Raw genomic sequence first — 27,370 nt, 5'->3', positions numbered from 1 at the left:
GCCCCGAAATCCATTGATGAAAATGAGCTGTAGATGTCAGGAGAATGCGTTTCTGCAGTGAAGAATGCAAGAAAACCTTTTTTGCGTCGGGGCTTCGCCCCGAACTCCATTGATGAATAATGAGCTGTAGATGTCAGGAGAATGCGTTTCTGCAGTGAAGAATGCAAAAAAAAAAACGCTTTTGGCGTCGGGGCTTCGCCCCGAAGTCCATTGATGAATAATGAGCTGTAGATGTCAGGAGAATGCGATTCTGCAGTGAAGAATGCAAGAAAACCTTTTTTTGCATCGGGGCTTCGCCCCGAAATCCATTGATGAAAATGAGCTGTAGATGTCAGGAGAATGCGTTTCTGCAGTGAAGAATGCAAGAAAACCTTTTTTGCGTCGGGGCTTCGCCACGAAGTCCATTGATGAATAATGAGCTGTAGATGTCAGGAGAATGCGATTCTGCAGTGAAGAATGCAAGAAAACCTTTTTTTGCATCGGGGCTTCGCCCCGAAATCCATTGATGAAAATGAGCTGTAGATGTCAGGAGAATGCGTTTCTGCAGTGAAGAATGCAAGAAAACCTTTTTTGCGTCGGGGCTTCGCCCCGAAGTCCATTGATGAATAATGAGCTGTAGATGTCAGGAGAATGCGTTTCTGCAGTGAAGAATGCAAGAAAACGCTTTTGGCGTCGGGGCTTCGCCCCGAATTCCATTGATGAATAATGAGGTGTACTTGTCAGGAGAATACGTTTCCACAGTGAAAAAAGCAAGAAAACACTTTTGTCGTCGGGGCCTTATAGCTCTGCCCCAGTTGTTTTGTTTTTCGCCGAAGGTTGAGAAATGATATATATATATATATATATATATATATATATATATGTATATATATATATATATATATGTGCGCGCGCGCGCTGTACGCACGTTTATGTATAGGGTTAGGGTTTACTGGGCGTTAGGGTTAGGGTTTGGAAAAAAATCGCCCCCCCCCCCAATCCAAAGTTCTGGATCCGCTAGTGCTTCAACAGCGCGATTTGAAAGTCTTGTAACTTCTTATGGCAGAACTGATAAATTTCTCTCAACTGACGTACAATTGTACTATCGACGTATGATACGTGAACAGAACAGGCCTGCTACAAGCTCATCTTGCTAAACACGAATACGATCAAGCCCATTAAAAACTTGCATGTTATACTGCAGTGTTTCTCAAACTGGGGGGAGAAGCCTTTCAAATTATTTTTCAAGGGTAAAATTAAAAAGTTGTATTTTTCTGTTTTAGTCATTAATCAACGTCCTAATATGAATCCAGTCTTTCTTAGGCCATAAAAACTGTTGAATGTCGTTATTTGAACGACTTTTGTGTGACAAAAATAAAAACTCCGCAACGTACGTTCTTAATGAACTAGAAACCACTGCAGACATTAACTACGCTATGTGTAGCTCGAATATCCTTAGCATAACTATGTTGACCAAATGTTGACTCCTTCTTCATTAGACTTATATTGGCTTGCGACTTTTACTTTTTTAAAAACTGATTGAAAAAAAAATAATTATTCAGCATCGGAACGTCCTTGCCTGTTATATTTTAATTTTTTTTTCCCATGGGCTCTGCATAGTAGCCTACATGATAAAAGCGCTGTGTAGACGCCAGGAAAATAATTATGAAGGAAGGCGCCTTACGAAGTTTACGGCACTGCCCTTAGATCTTTTCGCTTAAAAGGGGGGGGGGGGAGAACTGATTCCTCTCTTATGCTATTTCCAGCAAGAAATTTATTGAGTGTACAAAAATCATCTACAAATCAATTTTTACGAAACCAAAGGTTCAACGGACTAGCTTTTGAATATTTACTTCGTACATTTCGATTCTTAACATAATGCAAATTTTTACAGAAAATTAAACCGGAAAATTTTATCATAATTATATGTCTTTAAGTATCTTTTCTTTTTCACTACATTCTTAAAAGCATTCCCGTTGTTAGAGCCTTCATCCGTTTCTCCTTTTAGGTAGGCCTACCTAAAATATGGTTGGATACCTGGTCGTGCAGTTTGCGCGCTGGACTGTCGTTCGGACTTATCGGTGGTCCCGGGTTCAAACCCTGCCCGCTCCCATCCCCCATCGTCCTGCGGGAGGTTTGGACTAGGAAATAAATTATCTTCAACTCTGAAGGAACATCCGAAACATGTCAAACATTTTTACTGATTAAGGGGGTGCGACAACACAAAATGTCTAGGGAAAAACAAGAGGAAAAAGTTTTAGAAGCACTGTTCATTGGTCTCGAATGTTTCTCATACTTCCAATTCGGCCCGACCACCTCTTCTTAATTTATTTACTTTAAGATGCAATTTTCTTACTAGGAGAAATGATGCAACCTAAGACCAAAAAAAAAAAAAAAAAAGTTTCTGAAGGTCGGAAACAATTATAAAAATTTGACTAAGGGGACAGCGAACATTTTAAGGTCTTTGTTCTAAAATATTTTAGATGGTAATAAAAGTTTGAATAAGTTTAGCACAATGTTAAACAGTTTCCTTAATGTGTAAAATTCTAAGAAAGAAAAACAGGTTCCGGTAATGCAAAGTCTATTTCCTATTTAATAAACTTACATTTTAATATATATAGTAGTCATGGATAAAATGTCATAATCAATAGCAATTAAAAAAGAATAGATACTCATTTGACTTATGTGTAACATTATTTGGAAATGTTTGGAGACTGTTGTTGGGTGTGGGGGGAGGGGTGACACCCTGAGCCTACCGCACCGGGTGACACCCACCCTAGTGACGCCACTGTCTATATGTATGTATGTATGTATATGTGTGTGTGTGTTGGGGAAAAAGATCAGTTAATACCCCACCCCCGAGAAAAAAGTTCTGGCTACGCCCATTTACCACAAGTTTCACGATTTTACGGAATTTCATTAAATTATAATAAGATTTATCCTCTTCTTATCTTATTTATTACAGACGTTACTTAAAAAAAAATAAAGAAAAATTACGTCCTACGCATTTCACGTGTCAATCTAGTCTTATATGTTAATCAATGACTTAAACTCTGTTAAGTCGTTGGTTTTCCTGGCTGATTCAGGCAACCCATTCCATTATCTAATGGCACTAGAGAAGAAGGAGCACTTGTACGAATTTGGGTAAATACCATACCCGAATTTGTTCATAAGAATTTCTGAATATTTCATTAGTTTTTTTTTTCTTATTTGTAAATTATTGTATAGTGTTTTATGTTTTATAGCTACTTTACTTTTTATTCTTCTGTCCTGAAGTGTCTCTAAAAAGTTTAGTGATTTTACTAATTTTACCTAATTTTATTTATTTAAATTATTGGAGGTTCGTTCCTCTTAACAATAAGAATTTTAATTTGCTACTGTAGGTAGGTAGATATCATTTTTAAAGCAATGTTGCGAATTGTCGTCATGATTAGCGTTACATTTCTTATATCCCTATATTTTTTTTTACTACCTCCGGAGTTTGAATTTTAAAACAAAATCTATTAATTAATTTTTCTACGACAGTTTGCTTTGTTCTAGAGTAGAGCTAAACTTTTATATAAACCCACGTGACAGGTGTCGCAAAAGTCGCAGGTAAGGTTATCGTTTCCTGGTGACCTAATTTTAAAAACGCCGTACTATGGCGGACAGGTAAGCTTGTAACTTGTTAGCTGTTTTAAAAAAAGACAAACAAAATATAATACTTGACAGAAATACTAATAAAATGTGTGTATTTCATTTCACCTGTAATGTTGCAATTAAAGTTATTCCAATATAGACCTAGATTAGAGACTAGAAAGTCTAGTAAATAATTATTCTACTTTATTTATGTTTATTTTGTAGACTAGTCTCTTCCGGGAAGATGGCTTACCTTTTTGTATAGATTATATAGATCTAGATCTATTTATTATTTTATGTTATACTCTATACTGTGGTAGAAATTCTCTACACATATTATGTAATATATAGAGTCTAGATCTTATCTTATATAATACAGGGTCCTCATTTAAGTAAGTGGAGGCCCCATGCAGGGCCGGTCTTAGTCTTAGGCCACTGCAGCCTATGCAGTGGGCCCCGCACTTTCATAGGCCCCGCGCGATGCGAATTCTAGGTGTAAATTATTAAATTAAACCATTTTAACTTATTATTAAAGGGTTCCTGGAATTATCCTGAAATTACAAAATATAAGAAAAAGTCATGAAAATCTCCTGAAATTATTAAAATCTTCTGAAAACTGATGCAAATCTGAGTTAATCTCCTTAATGCAGACAAAATTGTCATTTCGGGGTCTCATTCAATATGGAAAACGCCAATCCTACTCGCGATTAAAAAAAAACGAAACAGCTTTGTCAGCTTTCATTTAATACAAATGTAATAATAAGCCAAATTTTAACCAAAACAAGAAGTTCAATCAATCACTTAATTTACTTTAATAGTCACTGGCATACAAATATAGATCTAAATCTATCTTGACCTCTTCGAAAAAAATAACATGATATTTTGCTAGTCAATAGTAAATCTAAAAGGCATATCTGAATGTTTATCGGCGTTTTGTTGGAAAACTACTTTTTACTGTAAAGTTAATTTAACAGTGATTTTGTACTTAGTAAACTATAAATAAAATGCAAAGACGAATTTATTTTCTAATACAAAATCTTAATTGTCACTTTCACTTATTATTCTTAATACAACGCAAATTAGGCCCGCGCAATCCATTTCGAAAAGGGCCCCGCAACCTGTAGGACCGGCCCTGGCCCCATGGCAGGATTTTGTGGGGGCCCCTACACTTTTTTTCAAAAGAAAGCTTTAATAAAAAAAATCATTTATTAATAATAATAATACTTAGATCTAGATATAAAGTTTAAAGCATACCATATTACATATATTTTAGAAGTACTTGTAAATTTAATCTCATTTGCCTTCTTTAAATTAAAAATATAATATAATATATGCATATATTTTACTGTTTAGTTTCAAAATGTACATTTTTGAGCTCATGGTGAGAAAGGCCCTAGCCCTGGGTTGATGCACTGCCGTATATTGTAAATCCAAAGCTGCTACAAGCAAACACTTCTTTACCACAACATTTTTGCCAAATGAAAGATTTAAGCAGTGTTTCTCAAACTTTTACCAGTGGTGCCACCTTAAATTAGAAACATTTTGTTAACACCCCCAAACTCCCAGCTGGGCACTGGGAGGGAACACTGTAGACTTCAGGGTCTTTGTGTTTATTTGGTCTTGTTTAAAGTCTGGTAAATTTATGTATTAACTACATGAATCTCTTTGAGAATTGAAATAATAAAAAAAATTGTAGCTCATACTGTTTGAAATAATGAGGTAGATTAGAATTAAAGTTATATCTATATATATAAGTATTATTAATAAAATTAGGAAGATCATAATATTCATCTCCTCTTTTTAGTTGTATTCCTACATAATATGATTGTATTTCTAGTTAAGAAACAATATATATATATATCTCTATCTCTATTTTTTTTTCACACAGTTTTAATTTTTTTTTTAATTTCAGTTAGGGAAGTTAGAGATTATAGCATTTAAAGAGATGTGGAGTATACTTTGGCTGATAATAGCCTTGTTGGCAAGGACACATGCAGGTATAGTTGTGGTTTTTTTTTCTTTAAACCTACAGGCAGTAAGGAAACATACATTTGTGATATTGTCACTATGCAAAAAAGAAAGAATGACTTAAAGAAAACTTCATACAATTGACTTTGAAAATAGTTAACAACATTCTGTTTATGTCTTTTAACAAAATAGTTAGAAATTCTTTGATGATTGTTATTGTTGCTTAATATTTGGCATGAAAAGGGAAATAATTGAATCTTTTATTTAAATTAATTATGAAAAAATAAACATAATTTAAGGCTTTTTCTTCTCTTGTTTACAAAATTGTTTGAAGTAAAAACTAACTTTAGTATGCTCAATTTTGAAATGGTTACATTGATTGTTCAACAAATTTACATTGTAGTTTATGTTTTTGCATTTTTTACTTATAAACTTATCTCTGACATAAATAATCATACTAAACAATTTTGTATAAATGAAGGAGGGTGGCTGAATGGTTAAGGTTCTGTACCAGTGGTCCTGGATTCAAAACCTTGTGAAGACTTGGATTTTTAATTTTGGGATATTTTAGGTGCCTCTGAGTTTATCCAGCTCTAATCGGTACCTGTCATTAGATGGGTAAAAGGGGAACTTAACTTTTATATATATAGATATATATGTATGTTTGTGTCTTTAATGACTGCTGTATGTATCAAAGGGTTTTATCTCGTTTACCATGTAGACATGTTTAAAATCTAGAATGGTGTAGCATTTCAAAACAGTAATGTTTTGCTTAATGATGTCTGCAATGAAAGGTGACACTAGGGATTAAGTTTTTAAGAACAGAAAATGGTAAGTTAAATATATGCAACAAAGTGTCAGGGACAACCCATGGCACCCTCCAATGGACAACCCTGCCTAGTAGCAATGCCAAGCCTGAAGCGAACAGACCAGTAGACTATCTAGAGTCCTATTATTCAGAGTTCAAAGATTACATACTTCTGTTTATTGTTGTAGTATGCTATTTAATTATAGGCCAATAGATCTACTTAAATGAAGAAAAGATTAATACTTTGTTCTCAGTGTCACGTCCTCCTGGTATCTACATTGAGCCTCCGTACGACATTTACTACAAAGCTGGTGAAACAGTTGAGCTTCCATGTAAGGCAGATGGTGAACCTAAACCTTCGTAAGTGTTTTTAAATATGTCTATAAGCTAGCATTACCCACCGGCTTGGCTCGTTGATATAAAGTTAAATGTTCCCACATCCTTCCTTTGGTCAGCTAATTCTAGTATCTATTACAATGAATTCACTCCTTGCTCCCCCCCCCCCCTATTTTTTTACAACTCTTTACTGTAAAAAAAAGGACCTAGTCTTATTTCTACAATATCTCAATTCCCCTGCTTTTCAGCTCTTATTCAAAATATTTGATCGACTCTAAGATATTTTTGTCCTGGGACCTTTTTTCTTACTACATCCTGCTAATGCTTATGAAATTTTAGTTCCCTATTGTATACAGGCTATAGATGGACCCCAAAAGTAAAATGCTATTTATGCAATGAGGCTTGTTTAGAGGTATGATTTTGATAGTGGGTATTATTTATAAATAAAAGATATGTTCAGCACTTTTACACATCCCTACACCTTCATTTTTATGCATTTTCAATAAAACTGCCCTCATTTCAACAACATCCTTTCAGCCTGTGTGTGTGTGTATATATATATGCATACTAGCTGGATACGTGATCAGCAGGTCTTGGTTAATACTGATCTACTGGATGGAATTTAGATCTGTGTCAAACATGGAGAATGCTCCCTTCACATTTTTTTAATTTTGCCATGAAAATAGAATAGAGTGTGAAAATCGCTTTACCCAATACAGCTGACTATTTCATATCAAATATTGAAAATGGCTTTACCTGATTTGTTAAAAAGTTTTGTTCTTTGAATTAATTTTTTTTTTTTTATTTCAGATATGATTGGAACAGAAATGAGATTGTTTTTAATCCCAGTGGTAATGATGACAGAATTGTACAACTGCCGGATGCTGGTACTTTGGTTATCAATATGCCAGAAGACAAAGATGAAGGCATTTTTCAGTGTTTTGCTAAAAATGATTTTGGAAAGTCTGCCAGTAAAAAGGTTAATTTGAGGCAGGCCAAATTGGCAAGTTTTGCTTTTGTAAAACCTACTTACCATACACCATTTTTGGGAAGACCTTACACACTTCCCTGTGTACCACCAGAAAGTGTTCCTCCTCCCAGTGTCTTCTGGATAACTAAAACAGCCCAAGGAGGTTTTAATGTTGTCAATTATGACTCCAGAGTCTCCATGGACAGAGAATGTGAGTTGATTTAGTTATCAAATATGCTTTTGTTTATAATTAAAATAAATACTATTCAAAATTATGAAAATATTAGTTGAACTATTAGTTTTCATATTGCTATAAATCAAATATCTCAATCCATTTCATTTCACCTGTTGTCTGTTACACTAGAGTTCATGTTCAGAACTTTCAGGCTATCCATCTGTTCAAAAAGTTTATAAGTACTTTTACAGCATTAATTAATTAATATAGAGGGAATTTTTTAAATCTCATCTATAATAATGGTATCACCAGAAGTATCAAAACAATTTTTTTAAGCATATATAGGCATACATTAGTTATCAAGAGCTGCAAAAAACACTCCTATAAAAATTAGTACATTGATGCTTACTTTTTTTAAAACTAAAATGTTGGTCTATTTTTTATTTTCCACCTTTTTTTTTTTTTTTAGATCGACTTAGAATAACCAATGTGAAGAGAGAAGATTGGAACAGTGGAAATCCTTATGCGTGTATGGCAATGAACAATATAATGAGAAGCAACTCTCAGGGTCCCCTTCATTATATAACACCAACTGGAGGTATATAGAAATTAAATTTCATTTAAAAATGAAGTATGAATGTGAAAGACATGCATTTATGTTATACTTTTAGAAATACCCAAAACAAAGAAAGCTAGAATAAAGTAGGGTTAGGTAACTCAAGTAGGGTTAGGTAACTACTTTTACTCTTCTTATTAACATCCCTACTAGATTTGAATAAACTTGTGTACATAATAATCTTCTTTATTTTAAAAAAAGATAATACAAACCACCTTTTAGCCATAGAAGATGACACTGCAATTACAATAGTTCTAAATTAAGTAATAACCCTCTCCTGGTTAGGGGTAGAGCTGAGATATATACAAATCTTTTTCATTCAAGTATTGTGCAGATAGTCAATTTCAGGTATGTTATCACAAATCTAGTTTTTGAGATAATGATGTGTTGTTGTTTTTTTATGTAATATCAAGTACTAAAAAATAAGTGGGGATGCAATATTAACTATTTTTCATTGTGATTTTCTATGGACACGATCAAATTCTTTCTTAAAGTCTATGAAACTGATTGTATCCATTGTTGGTACTTGAGACTTTATTCTATGATATTGAATATCTGTTCTGCACATGTTCTGCCTCTTCAGAAACCTGATTGCTCTTCTCTGAGCCTCTTGTTGAAGCCGTCTCAACTAATAACTAACATATGCGTTGGAAAAAGAGATTGTATTCAAACTATATTTAAATTATAAAAAATCCATAAAATTATCTAACCTTAATTATTAGCTTATAAAATATAAACCTTGAAAGACATTCAATTGTACTCATTGCTAATAACCCTACCAACCCTTAGCCACTAAACTGTTCCCTATGCCTAAGCTTCTGAGGCTTTTTTCTTACTATCTTTCAAGCTCTAGATGTAATGAAGTTCAAGATTTTTTTTATCCACCTAGTTATTATTGTCTCTTTCAATTGAGGTAAAAAGATTATTCTTGATGAAATTCTGACTCCTGGCTGTCTCATAAAAATAAAAGCGATCAACTTTAGACTTATTTCAAGCCTAGAACTACAGCTAATGTAACTGGTTCATGTTAATTCCTCATTCCATAAGCTAGGACAAATTAGTACAAAAGCTCCTTCTTTCCTAGTGCTATAAGAGCATGGAATGGGTTGTCTGAGTGTCACATCATTATTTGATAGTTGGTGACATTTATTGGTTGTGGATCACGTGATATGCTGGTTTATGGAGAATATGATCTCGCACTGGGAAATCAGGGGGGTCACACTTGCATTATTGTTTTTGACCACATGGTCAGAGGCAGTCTACGCCATGTAATTGAAGAAAGACCAACATGTCTTATGTATTGAAGCATTGGGGTATTGCTAGCTGTGTGTTTAATGAAATTCTATTGGATTATGTTATACAATTATGTGGATTATTTCAAGTATTCTCATTGATGGCTGAAGTTGTCAATTTATTGTGAACTATATTTATTATGATGATTAAATATTTTGTCTGCTATGACAGCATTTGTTTCTAAGTCTCACGTTCATTAATGGTGCCTGATATCACATTCAATCTTGATTGTGGATGTCATATGTCAAGATCTATGAAGATGCTATTATGAATGTCACGTTGTAGATTATCTTGATCTGTATCACACCATCAATGATCGTGATTGCCAAGGATCTTGAAATAATCTTTCAATAAGATGAGCGTATAGAAGTAGCTACATCTATGATGATAATACGATCATTCAGAATGTTGCCAGTTGATAAGAGGATCATCTAGATCTAGGAGTTACTATTTGATGGTACGATCTATATTCAATAAAGAAACTTCTCTTCGTCTAAAACAATTACTTTAATTCAGAACTTGAAAAAGCTATTCACAATAATTACAATGGTTAAATGTACTTGAATAGAATAACTGATCTATACAATAATATAACTGAGTTCTAATACAAAATTGATGTTATCACTAACACGTTCCAGAACAAAGACTTGCCAAAAATCCCCGGGTATAGCGTTGTCACGTGTCTAACATCCCCTCGTTGCAATGCCAACCAATAAATGCAGCTCAATGTACAATAATTAATATTTCAAAACCAATCAAATTTATTCTGACACATAGCACTGCCGCGTGATGGAATAACCCGATCTAACAAGTTCTGGCTGGTAACCTTGGGCGGCTAAATATAGATACTGTGTACATGAAACTAAGTATACATGTGTTGTGGTCATCTTACTCAGCAGATCTAGTAGACATACGCATCAACAAATTGAGTGGGAAGTAGAGCATTTAATTAATACTGCAGACTGTCAGGGTTCTTATTGTATATACTATATACTGCTGCTGCTATGCTCTCTTGTCTTGTTGTGTTTCTTAACTTGGCTCACTAGGGGTTTCTTGAATATCAAATAATACTTGCTTGGTACTTTCTTGGTTACTCAGAATTCATCAATACTTGCTTAACTCAAATATGAACACTTAATATACATCAACTCTAACTCCTTATATTCACGAATATCGATAATACTTTAATACTTAATAAAGCACACAATTATATCACTCTTATGAAATACACAAAACACCAGTCCATCAACTTCTAAATATATAAATGCATAAATACCAGTCCAGGAAGTAAACGTCCAACCTTCCTGGACCGGGAGCAAGACCTTACTGACTAACACATTCTCTGGCACATTCAACAAGACAATCACTCAGTTGACAACATGTGCAACACTTCGCATTCATAACAAGGGGATATAACAATCATACCAAAATATCAAACTAACATTCATTCTCGTCATACCTCTCCCTGACACAGACGTACCAATAGTACCAGAAGAGGTATTATTGTAACACACCAGGAACATTGCACATATAAAGCCTTACACAATGGTGGCCACTATGGAGATCGAACCCACGACATTCGTGTTATCAGCAGGAAAACCAGTGACTTGGCAGAATTCAAGTCATTGGTTAATATGCATGACGCGTAGGATGTAATCATCTTCTCTTTTTGAAGTAACGTTTGTATTATATAAGATATAAACTAAACTAAACTTTCTTATCACATCATCTAATTAACTTTGCCATCACCTACTGGTATGGTAATACTTCACTGGCACAAAGACTTAGACTAAATAGACTAATTAAAAAAGCATCGCATATCACTCGAATACAGCTACCATCTCTTGAAGAGCTTTTTCATGAAAGATGCCTTTCCAAAATACTCTCGATTCTTAAGGACAACCTGCATCCATTAAACCACTGTTACATTAGATCTGAACAAAGTGGTCGTCTCCTTTCCATCAGAAAGATTTAAAACTCCTTTATCCCACTTTCGGTCAGAGTGTTACAAGATCAGCTGTCGTAATCGAGAAGTTCAGAGAAGTCATTTATAAAGCGATGGTTGTGAAAGGGTATGTGTTTCGTGTGTGAATGTTGTTCGAATTTTTCATCTATACTGTTATTGTACAGTAGTTACGCTAATGTTGTCAATTGTAGTTAAACTGAATTTCCATTTGATTGGATCAATAAAATTATCTTATCTTATATATGAGTTATTGTTCCAGTTTTCCAGGACTAAGAATGCAGCATTACTATGATTATTTGGTTATTTTGAGATTCTGATGTTTGTTTTTTTTTTTTTTTTTATGTAGTATCAAGTACCAAAACATGGGTACAGCAGCATATGGCCAATTAGGAAATGACAAAAAAAATGAGTACTATGTGTGATGAAGCTAAGCATGCAACACAAGAACCCTTAAGACCTTCCTATTTTATTTTAGTTCTATTTAGTCAATGTTCAGCAACATGTATATATATATCTTTCACTATTTATTTTGACTACCAGTAACTGAAGACTTCATGAAAGTAGAATACCTTTGGGCTGACCAGGATGATAGATTTGGACTACTGGGGTCGAACTTTTCAGTCAAGTGTATATTTTCTGGAAAGTAAGATAATCTGTTTTTGACTTACACTATTTTATAGGCTTATTCTTTTTCTAGCTATTTAATATTTATATTTACATGTTTATGCTGAGACATTTGTGTCAAATTTTTGATTATTTTACTAGTAAGCTATCTAGGATGTGAAATGACATTAGAAATAACATGATATTTAGTACATTTTATTCTAATTGAAAATATTAACATTAAATATTATAATCATTTCCTAAATCTTATTTTTTCAAATCATAAATAGCTTGATTAATACATTATAAAAAAGTTTTTAAAATGTCCTAAATTACTTCCACATAAACACATTATAAAAAAGTTTTTAAAATGTCCTAAATTACTTCCACATAAACGGATGCACTAATACAGTTCTAGTCAAGGTATACAAATTTTTTTTTCATGTTTCACCTATTTATTTATTTTTTTTTTCTTTGTCAGCCCCACTCCTGATGTGCATTGGGAGAGAACAGACAATAAAACAATGTCTGACAGAGTCAATACTAAAAGCTTTGCCCAAGAGTTACAGATAACCAATTTACAATTTGAGGACGCTGGAACCTATGAATGCTGGGCGACAAACTCTGTCAGCCAAGATCGAAAATATAGGACATTTAATATCAGAGTGAATGGTAAGCATTTGTAAAAGACTCTGGGAAAAGCTGTATTTTAAGAAAATTGCTAATTCTCTTTCCTTTGCAAGATATAGATTATGGGTTTTTTGTTTTGTTTTTTTATTTTAATAGCCAGGCCGTACTTTTTAGAAGAGCCAAAAGATATTGAAGTTGGTGTGGGTGCTGATGTAATGTTTACATGCTTAGCTGGTGGTGTTCCTGAACCTTCTATTGAATGGTTTGTCAATGGAGAATCACTTAAAGGTATTGCATTTTATCCTTTCATTACTGAAAAATATAGATGTAGGTCTTTGTTATAAATATATGTCTATGTTTACTTTGGTGATCATAACGAAGCTAAAAAAGGAAATATCTATACTGACTAACTAAACCTCAATATTTCAAGGTTTCACTATTTTCTAACATCTAATCATGTCATATTAAGTTTTAATGTTGACCATTTCATCAGATGTAAGAGATCCTAGGATCACCGGGCCAAGATTCAAACATCCAGTAGAGACCAAAATTTTTCTGGAAAAAGTGGAACAAACAGATCACATGGTGTTTCAATGCAATGCCTCCAACATCCATGGCTATGTCTTTGCTGATGTTTATCTCAATGTCCTGTGTAAGTTTTTTTTTTTTACAAATCTTATATCAACTCACTTTGTCTGTTAACACATGTACTGGAAGCTCAAAAAATCTGCCCATGTGGAGTATCACCAGAAAATGCCGACCACGTCCTCCAAAACTGCTCTCTACCAAGAGGCCTGTATAAGACATTGGCCCCAAATCACCCCAATAGAAAGAAAACTATATGGAGAGCTCCCTGATTTGGAAACCACTGCGCAGTTCATCTCATGTATTGGTCTAGTCATATGAACACTCCAACATAAAAATGAGAACGATGAAGAAGAAGAAGAAGACTTTGTCTGTTTGTCTGGTAAAAGTTTGTACATGCTATTTCTCCTACACCCATACTTGGATCAAGGTGAAAGTTTGCACAATTATTCATTAGCTTAGATAAAACGTGAATCAATAAGACAATTAAGCAATTAGTCAATTTAAATACTGGTAATAAGTTATTCTGTTTGTTAAGAAGGGAGATTAATCCTTTAGTATTCACATATACAGCTAAATGTATAGGGTTTTGTCCCTTTAAATAATTAAACACATTATTTTTCTCACACCCATTCTCGGATCAAGTTGAAACTTAAAACAATTATTATTGTACCTAACGAAAAAATAAATCAATTTTAAAAAATAACAATTTGTCAATTGATTATATGTAATTATTATTTTGCTTGATATTGAATTAGGGAACAGTAACTTGTACGGTACTGAGATCGTTGTGTGGAATTATTCTCTTAGATTAGCTTTTTTTTTTAAAAAGGATTTTTTATTATTTATTTTTTTCTTAACTCAAGTCTTTGATGTTGGAAAATGTTTTGTGAGTTGATTTTGGTGAGAAATCAACAATACAAGAACTTTTTTTTTTTATGTTGGTGTAGGCTATATATTACTATTCACTGCTACTAAAATAAAAATTATGGTCTTACTTCTGTACTATATTTGAATATAGAAACTAGCAAATATTAAAAAGTTTCCCTAACCCTATCTAGGAAGCACCATATCATTAAATGCAACGTAGATGATGAGGTTAGACTTCCGTGTTGCAGTTGCCAATGCTGCTAAGGAAGACTTTAAGGACAAGTGTGGCAATGGAGAGAACTCAGCATATCCACAAAACTGAAAGTCTACAGTTCTGTAGTGCTTCTGTCACTCTGATATGCATCAGAATCCTGGACCTTATATTTCCACCACATCAAAAACACTAAACTCCTTTCACCTACGCTGTCTAAGGAGTATTCATAAGGTGCATTGGTCTGACAATATACCAGATACAGAAATCCTAAAGCTGTCCAACATCAAAAGTATCAATGCCACAGTAAAACAAAATCCCAATTGCAAGGGGTGTGCCATGTAGTCTGCATGCCAGACAATCACCTTCCCAAACAACTTCTGTATGGGGAGTTGTGTGCAGGAAAGCGCATTCAGGGAGGTCAATACAAGGGCTAAAAAGGCTACCCTAAGAGCTCCTTCTACAAGCGCTAAAAAGGCTACTCTAAGAGCTCCTTCAAGGAGTGTGATATTGACATTCACGACTGGGAAGCACTAGCTCTGGATCCCTCTTCATGGTGTGAAGCTGTGAGTCTCTGAGTCATGAGATAAGAAGCAAGAAGAGTGGCCAGCGTGAAAAAGCGCTGAACCAACAAAAAGCTGAGAGAAGAAGCGGGCCTATCTGCTACTGACCAAACCTACCCATGCCATGTATGCGGCCAGCTCTTTAAAGTGAGGATTGGACTTTACAGTCATCTTCGAGTTCATAGGATATGAGAAATGTGCTCATCTTCGACCAAGAAGGAGGAGATATATATATCAGGGTTCGTAGCGCTCCTAAAAACTCCTAAAATCTCCTAAAAAATGAAAAGTCTCCTAAAATCCTAAAATTCTCCTAAAAATTGCCGAAAGTCTCCTAAAATTTTGTCCACTCTCCTAAAATGTTTACCCAATATTTAAAAAAAAAAATCTTGCTTATTTCTTGCTAAAAATGTGAGGGGAAAAACAACAGCGTAACTAGGCATTCTGATCGCATGACCTTACGGGCTGGCTGTGTTAATGAGCTGACCAGTGACGCGTCTACACCGCCTTTCACCCACTTGTGAAGCGCGACCTCGTGATTGAAGAAGGCCTTGGATCAAGCAAGCATTTCACCTGGCAGTATTTTTCTGAAGTCATTTATTGTTACCACTAAAGACGCGCTAGATCTAGTCTGTAGTGACTATTGCCTATAATTAGAGCAATTACAAGACTAATTTGTAGGCTTACACTCCTCCGGGCCCTCCCTCACCTAAAATCTTCTTGTTGTAAGTGTAAGACTAAGAGTGACTTCGCGTGGAAAGTCCGTAAATCTTCTAGATCTAGCTAGTATCTAGTAACTTAGTAACTATAATAGTATCTAGATTTAGATCTAATTTAGATCTAGTGAAGATAATTCGCACCTAACCTGAAAACTCCGTGAATTTTGTCAATTTAATGATCTCGATACATCTAATGTCTAGATTACTCTAGAAATACGCTAGATTCTAGATTTACGCTAAATCACTTTGAGTCTAGTGAAGATAATTAGCACAAAGAAGTGAAAAGCCCGCAAATTTAGACTCTAGATCTACGGTATATTCAGTGAAGATAATTCGCACACAGCCGCGAAAAGTCCGCGAATTTTAGTGACTTATGTCTAGACTCTAGATTTACTCTAAATCACTAGAATCTAGTGAAGATAATTCTCACACAGCCGTGAATAGTCCGCAAAATTTAGTGACTTAGAGTTAAAGTCCGCGAATTTTAGCGAATTAGCTTTATAGTCTAGATCTTCTGTAAATTTAGTGAAGATAATATTCACACGGCAGTGAAAAGTCCGCGAATTTTCGTGACTTTGATCTAGACTCTAGATTTACGCTAAATCACTAGAATATATATAGTGAAGATATTTCTCTCACATCCCTGAAAAGTCCGCGAATTTTAGTGACTTACATCAAGAGTCTAGATCTACTGTAGATTTAATGAAAATATTTCTCATACAGCTGTGAAAAGTCCGTAAAAATTATTTCACTCGTAAAAAGCCAGGGAAACTATATGGTTGAAAATGATTCTGCTAGGAAAAAAAAACGCGAATAGGTCTAATTCCCCCCCCCCCCCCCCCCCCAAATCCAAAAGTCATTATTTAGTAATCAAATGTCAACTAAACATTCAAATAGGCCAATATTGCCCTTTATATTACTGGCTCTGTTTATGAAAATGATTTAAGTTAACTAATAGAAAAATAAAACATTACCTCAAATGCACACCATGACTCTAGTATCTATAAGATACACATAGGAACTAAAAATGTACATTTCCATCACAGAGAATATACATCATGAATAAGGCATCTCTAAGAATGTTTCTTATTTTTAAAAAAATGGAAAAGTAACCATTTGTAATGTTTTTAAATAAATCTTTGAAAAAAAATGGTTGAGGCTTTGGGATGACAGTCAAGTTGTTACTAGATTAAAAGATAACTTTCATTACATTTTCTGTGGACATACCACAGCTGATAACATTGTTTCTGTGGCATATTGGCAAGATATTTATTATTTTAAAAATCAAATAACAATAATTGATTTGATAAATGCTTAGTTTTGTGTATGTTTTACTATGTATCACACAAACGGATAGGAAACACACACACACACATCATACATTTCATCCTTAAAAAACCTCCTAAAATCTCCTAAAATTTTGTCATGGAAAAGTGCTACTAACCCTGATATATATATATATATATAAGTCCTAAAAATATATTTTATTCACACACATATTTGTTAATTAAAAACAATTATTGGAGTGTAAGGAAGCTACACAGATATGTTAATTGATTCCGATGTGTAATGTTGCTGCAACATTCTAAACAAAATATGTATAGAATTTGTGTGTATGTTTTTTAACTGTATTATGGTAATATTGCTTGTTTTAAGTGTTATCAAATGTAAATTAAATTGCAGCCTGTTTGATTTCTAGCGTGTTAAATATCTGATATTGAGAGTGCAAAAAATGGCACGATTTCTTATACAAAATGTTGGTTTTTTTTTTATTGGTGAATGCATTATAAATGAAGATAGGTTTTCTTTTGTTACTGTATGGGAGTCTGTTTTTAATTTAACTCATTGACTGCGGTGTTTTGTTTTAAAAAAAATGCTACTTTTTTTTAAAAAATAAGAAAATGTTCCAAACATGGCTAAAACAAAAATTTATTGTTTAAGTACCAATGATGCTATAGTAACATATTTGGTATCAAAGTAAAGGTAAATGAATGGAGAATGTGAAAATGTAAACATCTTTCTATTTAAATATAAGATACAAATTATAATCTTAATAATATGACACTCAGAAAAAAAAATGGATGCCAACTTTAGAACTTTTGAGACCTAAATTTAGATTTTGTTCTTTGTATTACTGTTGAAACAGCATATTTAGACTATTTACAGCATTTTCAAAAAGAAATGTGATAAAACAGTCAATAAAAGATGATGAATCATTGATTATATTATTATTTTTACCTGGTTTTTTAGTCAGAAAAAAAGTGAAAATTATTGCGCTTTTCATTACTACAAATAACAATAGATACCAGTACTAAATCTATCAACCAAATGCACTCAAATATTATGTACTTTTGAATCAATGGGATATAGATCTAGATTTGTCTTCTTTTTATTTGCATAGAACATCTTTTATTCTAATACTAGACCAGTGCAAGACATAGGCTAGCGAGAGATCAAAGCCTAAATCTCTAACTAGATGAAGGACAATAAAAATCCTAATTCATTTTACCTAAGATTTAGACATCGAATAGATCATTATTACTGTTCCTTCGTGATAAATTATGGATTTAGAATAGTTTTATATTTTACTTTTATTTAGTAGTAAACCTTTTGGAGTGCAACTTGAACCAGTATAGTGATGGTGATGATTTTTACCAAAAAATAATACTAAAAACAATTGCTAGAAAATATACCAAGAAAAGGCCCAGCATGGTGGATGAATCTTATCTTATATAATACAGACGTTACTTCAAAAAAGAAGATGATTACGTCCTATGCGTCATGCATTTAGTCATGCATATTAACCAATGACTTAAATTCTGCCAAGTCACTGGTTTTCCTGGCTAGCTCAGGCAACCCATTCCATGCTCTAATAGCACTAGGGAAGAAGGAGTATTTGTACAAATTTGTCCTAGCATATGGGACGAGGAATGTGCCTTTATCTTTGTGTCTTTCAGAGTATTTCATTAAATTTTGTTTTTGTATTTGAAGATTATGGTTCAGTGTTTTATGTATTATTGCTACTTTACTTTTGAGCCTTCTGCCCTGAAGGATTTCTAAATTTAGTGATTTTACTAAAGGTGTTACTCTAGTCAAATGTGAATATTCGTTTGTTATGAATCGCACTGCTCTATTTTGTGTCTGTTCTAGTTTCTTAATGTTTTCTTGAGTTGAGGGGTCCCAAACAGAGGATGCATATTCTATTATTGGCCTAACCAAGGTTAAATAACATTTTAGTTTTATGTTCTTATTTGATTTATAGAAATTTCTTTTAATAAATCCTAATGCTTTGTTTGATTTTTTTGTAGTTTCATCAATATGTGGATTCCATGACAGTTTTTCATTTATTATAACACCTAGGTATTTTGTGTTTTTAGTCTGTGTTACTGGTTTGCCATGAATAAGATAAGTGGAATTAATTTGTTTTAGTTTTTTTGTTACTCTTAACAACTGACATTTTTCTGGGTGGAAAGACATGCTCCAATTTGATTCCCATTTCTGTAAATCATCTAATTCTCTTTTTAAAATATCTGTGTCTTGTGTTGTTTTTATTGTTCTATATATTATGCAATCGTCTGCAAATAATCTGACTTTTGTTCCTGAAGTAATGCAATTTGGTAAATCATTTATGTAAATTCAAAATAGTTGTGGACCCAAGACTGTTCCTTGAGGTACACCAGAGTTTACTGTTATCGGTGTTGATTTAGAGCCATTTATTATTACAGTTTGTTCTCTCCCTATCAGAAAGTCTTTAATCCACTGCTGCAGTGGACCATTAACCCCTTCGTACACGGTGTGTACATATGTACACATGACTTTAAAACGATTTTTTTTCACATGAAAAGTTGTGGACAAGTTTTTTAAACACCGGAAATAAATTTATCGACCTCTTCTTTGTTTATTATACACCGTATTTTACACAGAAAGGAAGCGAATATTTTTTAATTTCAACTTGAATCCAGTTGGTCAAATAGCCCGATTTGGTAAGTAAATTCCTAGGTCTAATTTTCTTATTAAAACTATTCTCTTCGATATAAATCATATTAAATATTGTAGTTAAGATGTACGTAATTAATATGTTAAAATTTGAAATATAAAAAGATTAATATATTGTCCTAAATAATTTTGTGAATAGTGATGTGTACAAATGTTCACAGCGTGTCTCACTTGAGTAAAAAAAAACATGATCGATAATTGGTGTTACGACTTTGTCCTTCTAGATTCTAGATCTATAGAATTAAGATCTAAATCTACTAGATTTTTACAAATAGTAACAATTCTACTGGTGATTATTTAAATATTTCGAAGCATAGATTATAGATTTATTAGATTTATTTCTAAATATAGTCTAGATCTAAAAATAGATCTAATACTACTAATACTTTTAATAGATCTTTACATTTTAAATGTTAGATTTAGATCTCATTTCATTTTCTTGTATGTTTCTGTTTAGTTCTTCAAAGTATTTGTTTTAGATTAGAATTTGGATTTAAAGACTAGATCTAAAATCAACTATATTTAATTAATGTATAATTTAATAAGCTAAAAAAAGGTTAAGTCTAAAAGTAATCTCTAGACTTAAAATTAAATTTCTTTGCGTGTCCATTGCAACGTTGAGAGAATATATTTGATCAATTATGTAGGCCCTAAATGATCATTTATACACATAATTTAAAATGTAAGATTATTAAATATAAATTATAAGTTTTATACATTACATCTGTTCATTTTTGTTTTATTGTTTTTATTTCAGAAAACACCCTATTAGTACTATTAGATCTTTCTGTTGAGGATGTGTTACAACGGAACACTGCCTAACTCACTGCCTGGTTGTATGATGATCATCTGTTCGAAACCTGTCCGGTTCCATCCCTGCTGTCCTTCAAGAGATTTAGGCTAGGACGAAATATTACTACTTAATAATCTTCATGACCACACACAGTAACATCTAACAACTGTGAGGTCTTTATTACAACAGATCGCTGCCTCGTCGTTTGGTTTTGAAATGCCATCATGATGGTCACCTTTTTTTAATCCTGCACAGTTCCATTGCCCTGCTGTGTCCTGCAGGGTTTTGTACTAAGATGTAATATTACTACTTAGAATTCCATGTCTCCCCCCAGAGGCAATCTACTGTTGAGGACTTATATTACAACGGATCACTGCCTTCGTTCTGTATGGGCTTCGAAGTGTCGTCTTAAATGTCACCTGTTCAAGCCCTGCCAACATCTGTCACCTGCTGGCCTGCAGGAGGTTTGTGCTAGGATGTATTAATATTTAATTATGTCTTCACCCAGAAGCATTCTACTGTTGAAGACTTGTTACAATGAATCACTGCCTAATCGTTTGGTTTGGGTTTCGGACTGTCGTCTTAGAGGTCACCCATTCAAACCTTGCCTACTTCCGTCCCCTGCATATCCTGAATGAGGTTTGTGCTAGGATATAATTATCATGTCTACACCCACAGACATTTTACTGTTGAGGACTTATTGCAACGAGTCACTTCATGGTCATTTGGTATGAGCTTCGAACTGTCTTCATAGTGGTCATTTGTTTGAACCCTACACTTTTCCATGCCCTGGTCACTGAAACCTCAAACTTCATTCATTGAAGCTTATTATAAATATTAACAATTCTTAAGCTATCTAGATTATATACAATGTGAGAATATATTTATGTACTGTTGTGCTGTTAGAAAGAGAGATCCTATTCAAACATGGTCTTTTTCTTATTTCGCAGCCTCAGATGCCACAAACAAGTGTTTGTCAACCCTGATATAACTGTTTGTGAAAACGTGTGTGTGAATGTGGGCTTGCTTTAGGCTTCTTTTGAAGCATGTATCTGAAAAGTTGTTGCAGAATTAATTAAGTCAAAGGTGTACAAATGGTAGGATGGGATACAATGGGCGAAGCTGAATACTCAAAATGCTAATTTTTATGTAGTACTAGTAAGAAAAAAGTGATTTTTAGAATGCCATTTGCTTAATAAAATAAATAGATTTGATAAAAGTAAATAAATAATTTGATTTATATTGGTTGTTTAATTATTTTTGTTAAATTTTTCTCTATATAGCTATGTTAAATTATGTCCCCTTTTACTGCATTGATACACGGTGTGTACAAACGTACACATGATGTAATTCGCTTAATTGTTGACCGATGGACAAAATTTTTGCTTGACTTACTCCTGAGGTCCATTGCATCATAACCCACCCACAAAATAATTTTTTGGAACAAAATTGTGACTTCGTGTACGAAGGGGTTAATGCCGAAATATTGGATTTAGATCTGCCATTTCTGTTGTTTTCATTTATCTAAGGGTTAGATCTATAGGAATCTACAAAGGTGTAAAAATAAAAGCATAGATATAGTCAACCTTGATCTACATTCAAGACCTAGCCCTAGTCTAAGGCTAAGGCCTAAGCCTAAGCGTATAAGGCAATACTAGATCTAGATCTAAATCTAAATGCTAATAATGTCCAAGTCTGCTTCATCCTATGCTAAATCTTGATCAAGATCTTCATTATTACAATTCATAGAATTATAAATAAAACAATAATAAAGCTTCTTCAGTAGTAAACATTGTGGGTGTGTCTTGGACAAGCAGAGCCATGATGTTGTAGATTTTTACAGATAAACAATACTAAAAAAAAAAAAGAAAATGGGGAAAAAATGCCCACAGTGGATGATTATTTGATGTAGATCTACCATTTCCTTTCTTTTTATTTACCAGAAGCTTAGATCTAAAGATATATCTAGATCTAGAGTCCAATTCTAGAGATAAAAGCTTAGATCTAGTCAATCTCGATCTACAGACTTACTACACCTAGCCTACTGACAATAATAGATTTAAATCTAAATACTAATAATATAGATATAAATACGCTAAATTTAGACCTACCTGAATCTAATCTATATATCTAGATCAAATTCTTCATTATTACTATTTATTTGTGATAAATTTTAGAATAATTATAAAGTCTCTTTGGTAGTCAACATTGTGGGTGTGTCTTGGACTAGCGTAGTCATGGCGACGTTTTTTACATTGTAAAAAAAGTAATAAATAAATGTCTAAATAAACCCAAAAGCTTCTAATTTCTATGTAAACAAAGGATGAAGAACTCTTTTATAAAGTAAAAATAGTCCACTGTTGTTGGTTAAAAATTTTAATATAAAAATGCAACGAAACAAAGGTAGGGTAAGAACGTCTATGGGATAGACGTTCCATGCGTTTAGGGCAGACAGACCGTCTATGGGATAGACGCTCCGCACTCATTGAGTTAATTTAAATTGTATGTATTTGTAAAAAGATGTACAAGCATAGTGTAGAAGCATCTCATTTGAAATAACCACAAAATATTTTATTAAGGTTTGTTAAAATGTGCATTTCACCCTGCTTAAATTGAAGTTCTTTTGAAACAGTTAAATAAGAAAATTATAAGTACATGTTTTTTTTTTATTATTATTTAGCTGAAGCTCCTACTATTATTACACCCCCTGAGCCAGAAACAGAAACAGCAGAAGGCCAAGAAGTAATATTGGTATGTGAAACAACAGGCAAACCTGACCCAATCATCACCTGGTTTAAAGATGATGTCCTAATAACAGGTGGTAGATACAGGATATTATCTACAGGATCTCTTGTCATTAGGGTGATTATATTATTTGTACATGTTACCTTGGACTAAAAATCAGAAATAGATGGGGTTTTTTTTGCAATTTTTGACGAATTTAAGTAATTCGTACAACCTTTATGCATTAATTCTAGATGCTTTAAATACATCTCAAATTTCAATTTTACTCACTTTATATATATATATATTTTTGGTACTTAACAACCAATGCAGCTGTTAAGAGTTTCTTGGTGTAATGTTTTCAAATAAAGTTTTTTAAGGTTAGATTTTATTGTATTTACTTTATATGATTCATTTTTAGGCTGTTGTCTTAGCTGATGCTGGTCACTATAAGTGTCAAGCAGAGAACAGGTACAATGTGACTGATGCCAGTGGAACACTTGTGGTGCGTCGCAAGACCAGGATAGAACAATACCCATTTGACCTGGAAGTCTATGCCCAAAGCGAAGCGAAATTCACATGTTCTGGCACCACTGATCCAGAAGAAGTGGAAAATCTGAAAATTCTTTGGCAAAAAGATGGCAAGCCCATCACAGCTTACGATCAGAGAATGACTATGAATAGGCAAGACAACTCACTGACCATAACTGGCACAATAGTCAGGGATTCTGGGACTTACACTTGTATAGCCACCAATGGTTTAGATAACCATACTGCTTCTGCAACTTTGTTGGTCAAAGGTAAGGTCAACTTTCTAAGTTTATATATAACTATATTGGTCTAAAAGTAACTACCAGAAAAAAAAGGAGAATAACTCGGCATTGTCATTTCTTAAAATTAAAACATGTATTAAAAGGTAATGAAAATAAAATGAAATAAAGTGACTTTTTTCTATAATTGGCTAATATTTGTATTCATATATTTATATTTATCTAAATAAATATATATCACAATATAAACAACAGCAGTTAGAATCAGAAACATTGTTATCCTGCTTACATTTGTAACAAATATAGGATTGATTACAGATATCTATTTGGATATCTAAATAGTATTAACCTTCTTAAGACAACGCAGCCGATCTATCGGCTTAAGGCTATTAGTCGAAAAGGATGAGCCAGCCGATCTATCAGCAGCAATGTTTCCAACCATAGGATTGGCTAGCCAGTGTTTGTATCAGCCAATCAGATAAGTTCTTACTATTTTTACACATTAATAGACTGTAATGGCGGCTTCCTTTGCTGTTTTAATGCGATAATTTTTATTTTTTGAAGTTAGCTAGTGAGAGGTGAAAATTTTAACATGACAGCCATTGAATTGATGAAAGCAAACTCACTAACTCTGATTTTATTTAAAATATGCTAGAATTAATAGAAATAAGGGCAGTATTGAGAAAAGCTTTAGATCTAAGTTTACACTAATACTAGATTTAGATGTAGTATGTGTTGACTATGTCTATTCTTGGTAACATGGTTTAGAGGTAAAGGTGGGTAGCTGGATAGAGAAAACCCATTTGAGAACCAAGGGATTAACACCCAATAGGCAGTTTTATGCTCTTTTTTTACTATTAATTTAGTTCAAACATTTGTCGGGGAGACTAATAAATATGATGCCAACTTTCTGATCAACAAACAGCTCAAAAAACGATCCCTATGTCATAAATAGGTGGCTGTCACTGTGACAATCATGAAGGTGCTTGTTTCCATAGTACCGGGAGGTGGGGGGAGAGTAGTAAAATAATGTGATAGACGTGTCTGAAGGGTCTCAATGTGCCTTGTTTCCCTAAACACATGTATTAGGGCTTATTCAAGCCTAAAACTTCTTTTAAAACTCTTACCTTTATAATTCTGTTCTGTTTTGAAAAAACTTTTTTTTGGAATTTTATGCACATAAATTATGCAAATTAGCTTGGTTTATTTTAATAAATGTTTATATTTCAGATAAATTCTATAAGGTTAAATTAGTTAATTCATTTTTCTCTTCAATAATATATGTAGTTTGGTGTATGTAAAGTAATTAGTTTATGTATTAGGAATATTTTTGTAAGAGAAGTGTTTAGGCTGGAAATAGTGCTCCGTCTTTTTGGCACAATACCTGCTAAAATGCTCCGTTTTAAGAGGGTTAATCATGCTATGACATAAAATACTTTTTATTTTATTTTGTTTTTTTAGTGTAGCAAAAGTTTTAACGTTAACAAAGTTTTGTTTTTTTTCTTCTTAGATAAGTGTATCTTTGTTTCTCTTCTATTTCTCTACAGATCTTTTTAGCCCTACTAATGCTAGATAATAAATGCATAATGAGACTTACTGGTAACTCTTTTAAAAAATGGCTTTTTTTTTTTTTACTAATCAAAGCTTGCGCTTTTTTAAGAATTAAACTGTGAAGTTTCTTCCATTGCATTCTTTGTAACTGTTGGAACAGAATTTTCAAAACACATCAGTCCAATGCTTTTTAACTCTCATCTATCCTGGTGACTTGCTCAATGCTTTTGTCCTTTGTTATCTTGACAAACAATGATTAACTCAATGCATATATGCTTTGCTATCCTGACAAACAATATTATTGCAATTCATTTTTCCTTTGCTATCCTTACAAACATTGATTAGCTCAATACATTCATCCTTTGCTATCCTTACAAACATTGATTAGCTCAATACATTCATCCTTTGCATCCAAATTCCTGAAAAAACTAATTCCCTTGCTAGTGCAGTCATTCATCCACAGATGAACTGTCTTTATAATTTTGTAAATATATATATTTTTTTAAATTTTGATTGCAGACAAGCCAGAGCCACCAACCAATGTACGTTGGCAATTTTGCAATAAAAACGCTACCATCTTGTGGATGCCTGGCAGCTACAACTATGCCCCAATCCAGTACTATGTTCTACAGTACAATACTTCATTCAATCCTGATCAGTGGACATTTGGACTTAAAGTATGTGGAACTAGGCTTCAGTAAACACTTAAAGCTATGGCAGAAATAATTTTTAAATGTTTATACTAGAAATGAAAAAGATTTGGATTTGTTTTTTTATTACTCATTAATCTACATCATTATTTTTAATTAGTCTTCTACAGAAGTAGAGACTTTACCTTTCAAATATTTATATGTAATCATTCTCTTCATTATTTAGAACATTGTCTACAATATTACTGGCTTTATTTTGGGACTTGCTATATTGAACTATCTTGTTATTTATTTCTAGGTGAATGCCTCTTTAAGTCAAGTGAACATGACCTTATCTCCACATGTAAACTACACCTTCAGACTTATTGCTTACAACAAGATAGGGGCCAGTGACCCTAGTGCCCCCACTCCTTCAGTCTGCTCTACCAAACCAGACAGGCCTTACAGCCACCCTCAGAACCTCCGCACTCTGGGTCACCAGTATGGAAAGCTTTACATTGAATGGACTGTACGTAAACTAGTTAAGCTGTGTCTGTTGTTCATTTTTATGACTTTTAAATTATCATCAAGTTTCCTTTACATACATATGTATATACTTTAAAACAATAGTCTGAAATGCATATATATCTTTTTAATAGTTACTCAAATGTGTTCATTGCTTACATAATAGTCTTGAGTGGTGCATTATTTTAATTATAAATGATGTAACATATCATATACTATAGATGCACACAAATTGCCATGAGAAAGGTTTACATTACATGGACATTTTTCTATTTTAATTTTAACAATCAGAAACTGGACAGAATCAATTTTGAATTAACTTCTTTTAACTAAGTACAACCAAACAAAAAAACAACAAAGAAGATCATTAAAATTAATAAAAATAATTAATAATTTATGCAATTTTAAGTTTTAATTATCTGGATTCCACAGTAATTCTTAATACATTTCCAAGGCTTTAGTCTCATTTTTAATG

At 33.1% G+C, this 27,370-nt stretch overlaps 1 protein-coding gene and 1 long non-coding RNA gene across 5 annotated transcripts in view; both read left to right on the top strand.

Moving 5' to 3' along the window:
• Nucleotides 1–3,558: 3,558 nt before the first annotated feature.
• LOC106071868 (neuroglian-like) overlaps nt 3,559–27,370 on the top strand; it is a 35,205-nt gene continuing 11,393 nt past the window's right edge. For all 4 annotated transcript variants that reach the window (XM_013232080.2, XM_013232078.2, XM_013232079.2 and 1 more), the window contains exons 1-13: nt 3,559–3,630; nt 5,510–5,594; nt 6,628–6,733; nt 7,520–7,890; nt 8,324–8,452; nt 12,270–12,372; nt 12,814–13,004; nt 13,119–13,250; nt 13,456–13,614; nt 23,377–23,558; nt 23,842–24,220; nt 26,261–26,418; nt 26,690–26,899. In XM_013232080.2, coding sequence (XP_013087534.2) covers nt 5,543–5,594; nt 6,628–6,733; nt 7,520–7,890; nt 8,324–8,452; nt 12,270–12,372; nt 12,814–13,004; nt 13,119–13,250; nt 13,456–13,614; nt 23,377–23,558; nt 23,842–24,220; nt 26,261–26,418; nt 26,690–26,899 — 2,172 coding nt within the window. In that variant the 5' untranslated portion in view covers nt 3,559–3,630; nt 5,510–5,542. The remainder of the gene's footprint in view (nt 3,631–5,509; nt 5,595–6,627; nt 6,734–7,519; nt 7,891–8,323; nt 8,453–12,269; nt 12,373–12,813; nt 13,005–13,118; nt 13,251–13,455; nt 13,615–23,376; nt 23,559–23,841; nt 24,221–26,260; nt 26,419–26,689; nt 26,900–27,370) is intronic.
• LOC129925745 (uncharacterized) lies at nt 19,008–21,938 on the top strand. The gene is made up of 2 exons (XR_008777471.1): nt 19,008–19,890; nt 20,661–21,938. It is a non-coding gene; the product is annotated as an uncharacterized LOC129925745 (long non-coding RNA).

This window comes from Biomphalaria glabrata, chromosome 4 (assembly GCF_947242115.1).
Source record: "Biomphalaria glabrata chromosome 4, xgBioGlab47.1, whole genome shotgun sequence".
NCBI lineage: Eukaryota > Metazoa > Mollusca > Gastropoda > Planorbidae > Biomphalaria > Biomphalaria glabrata.
This window is presented reverse-complemented; position numbering and strand designations above follow the sequence as displayed.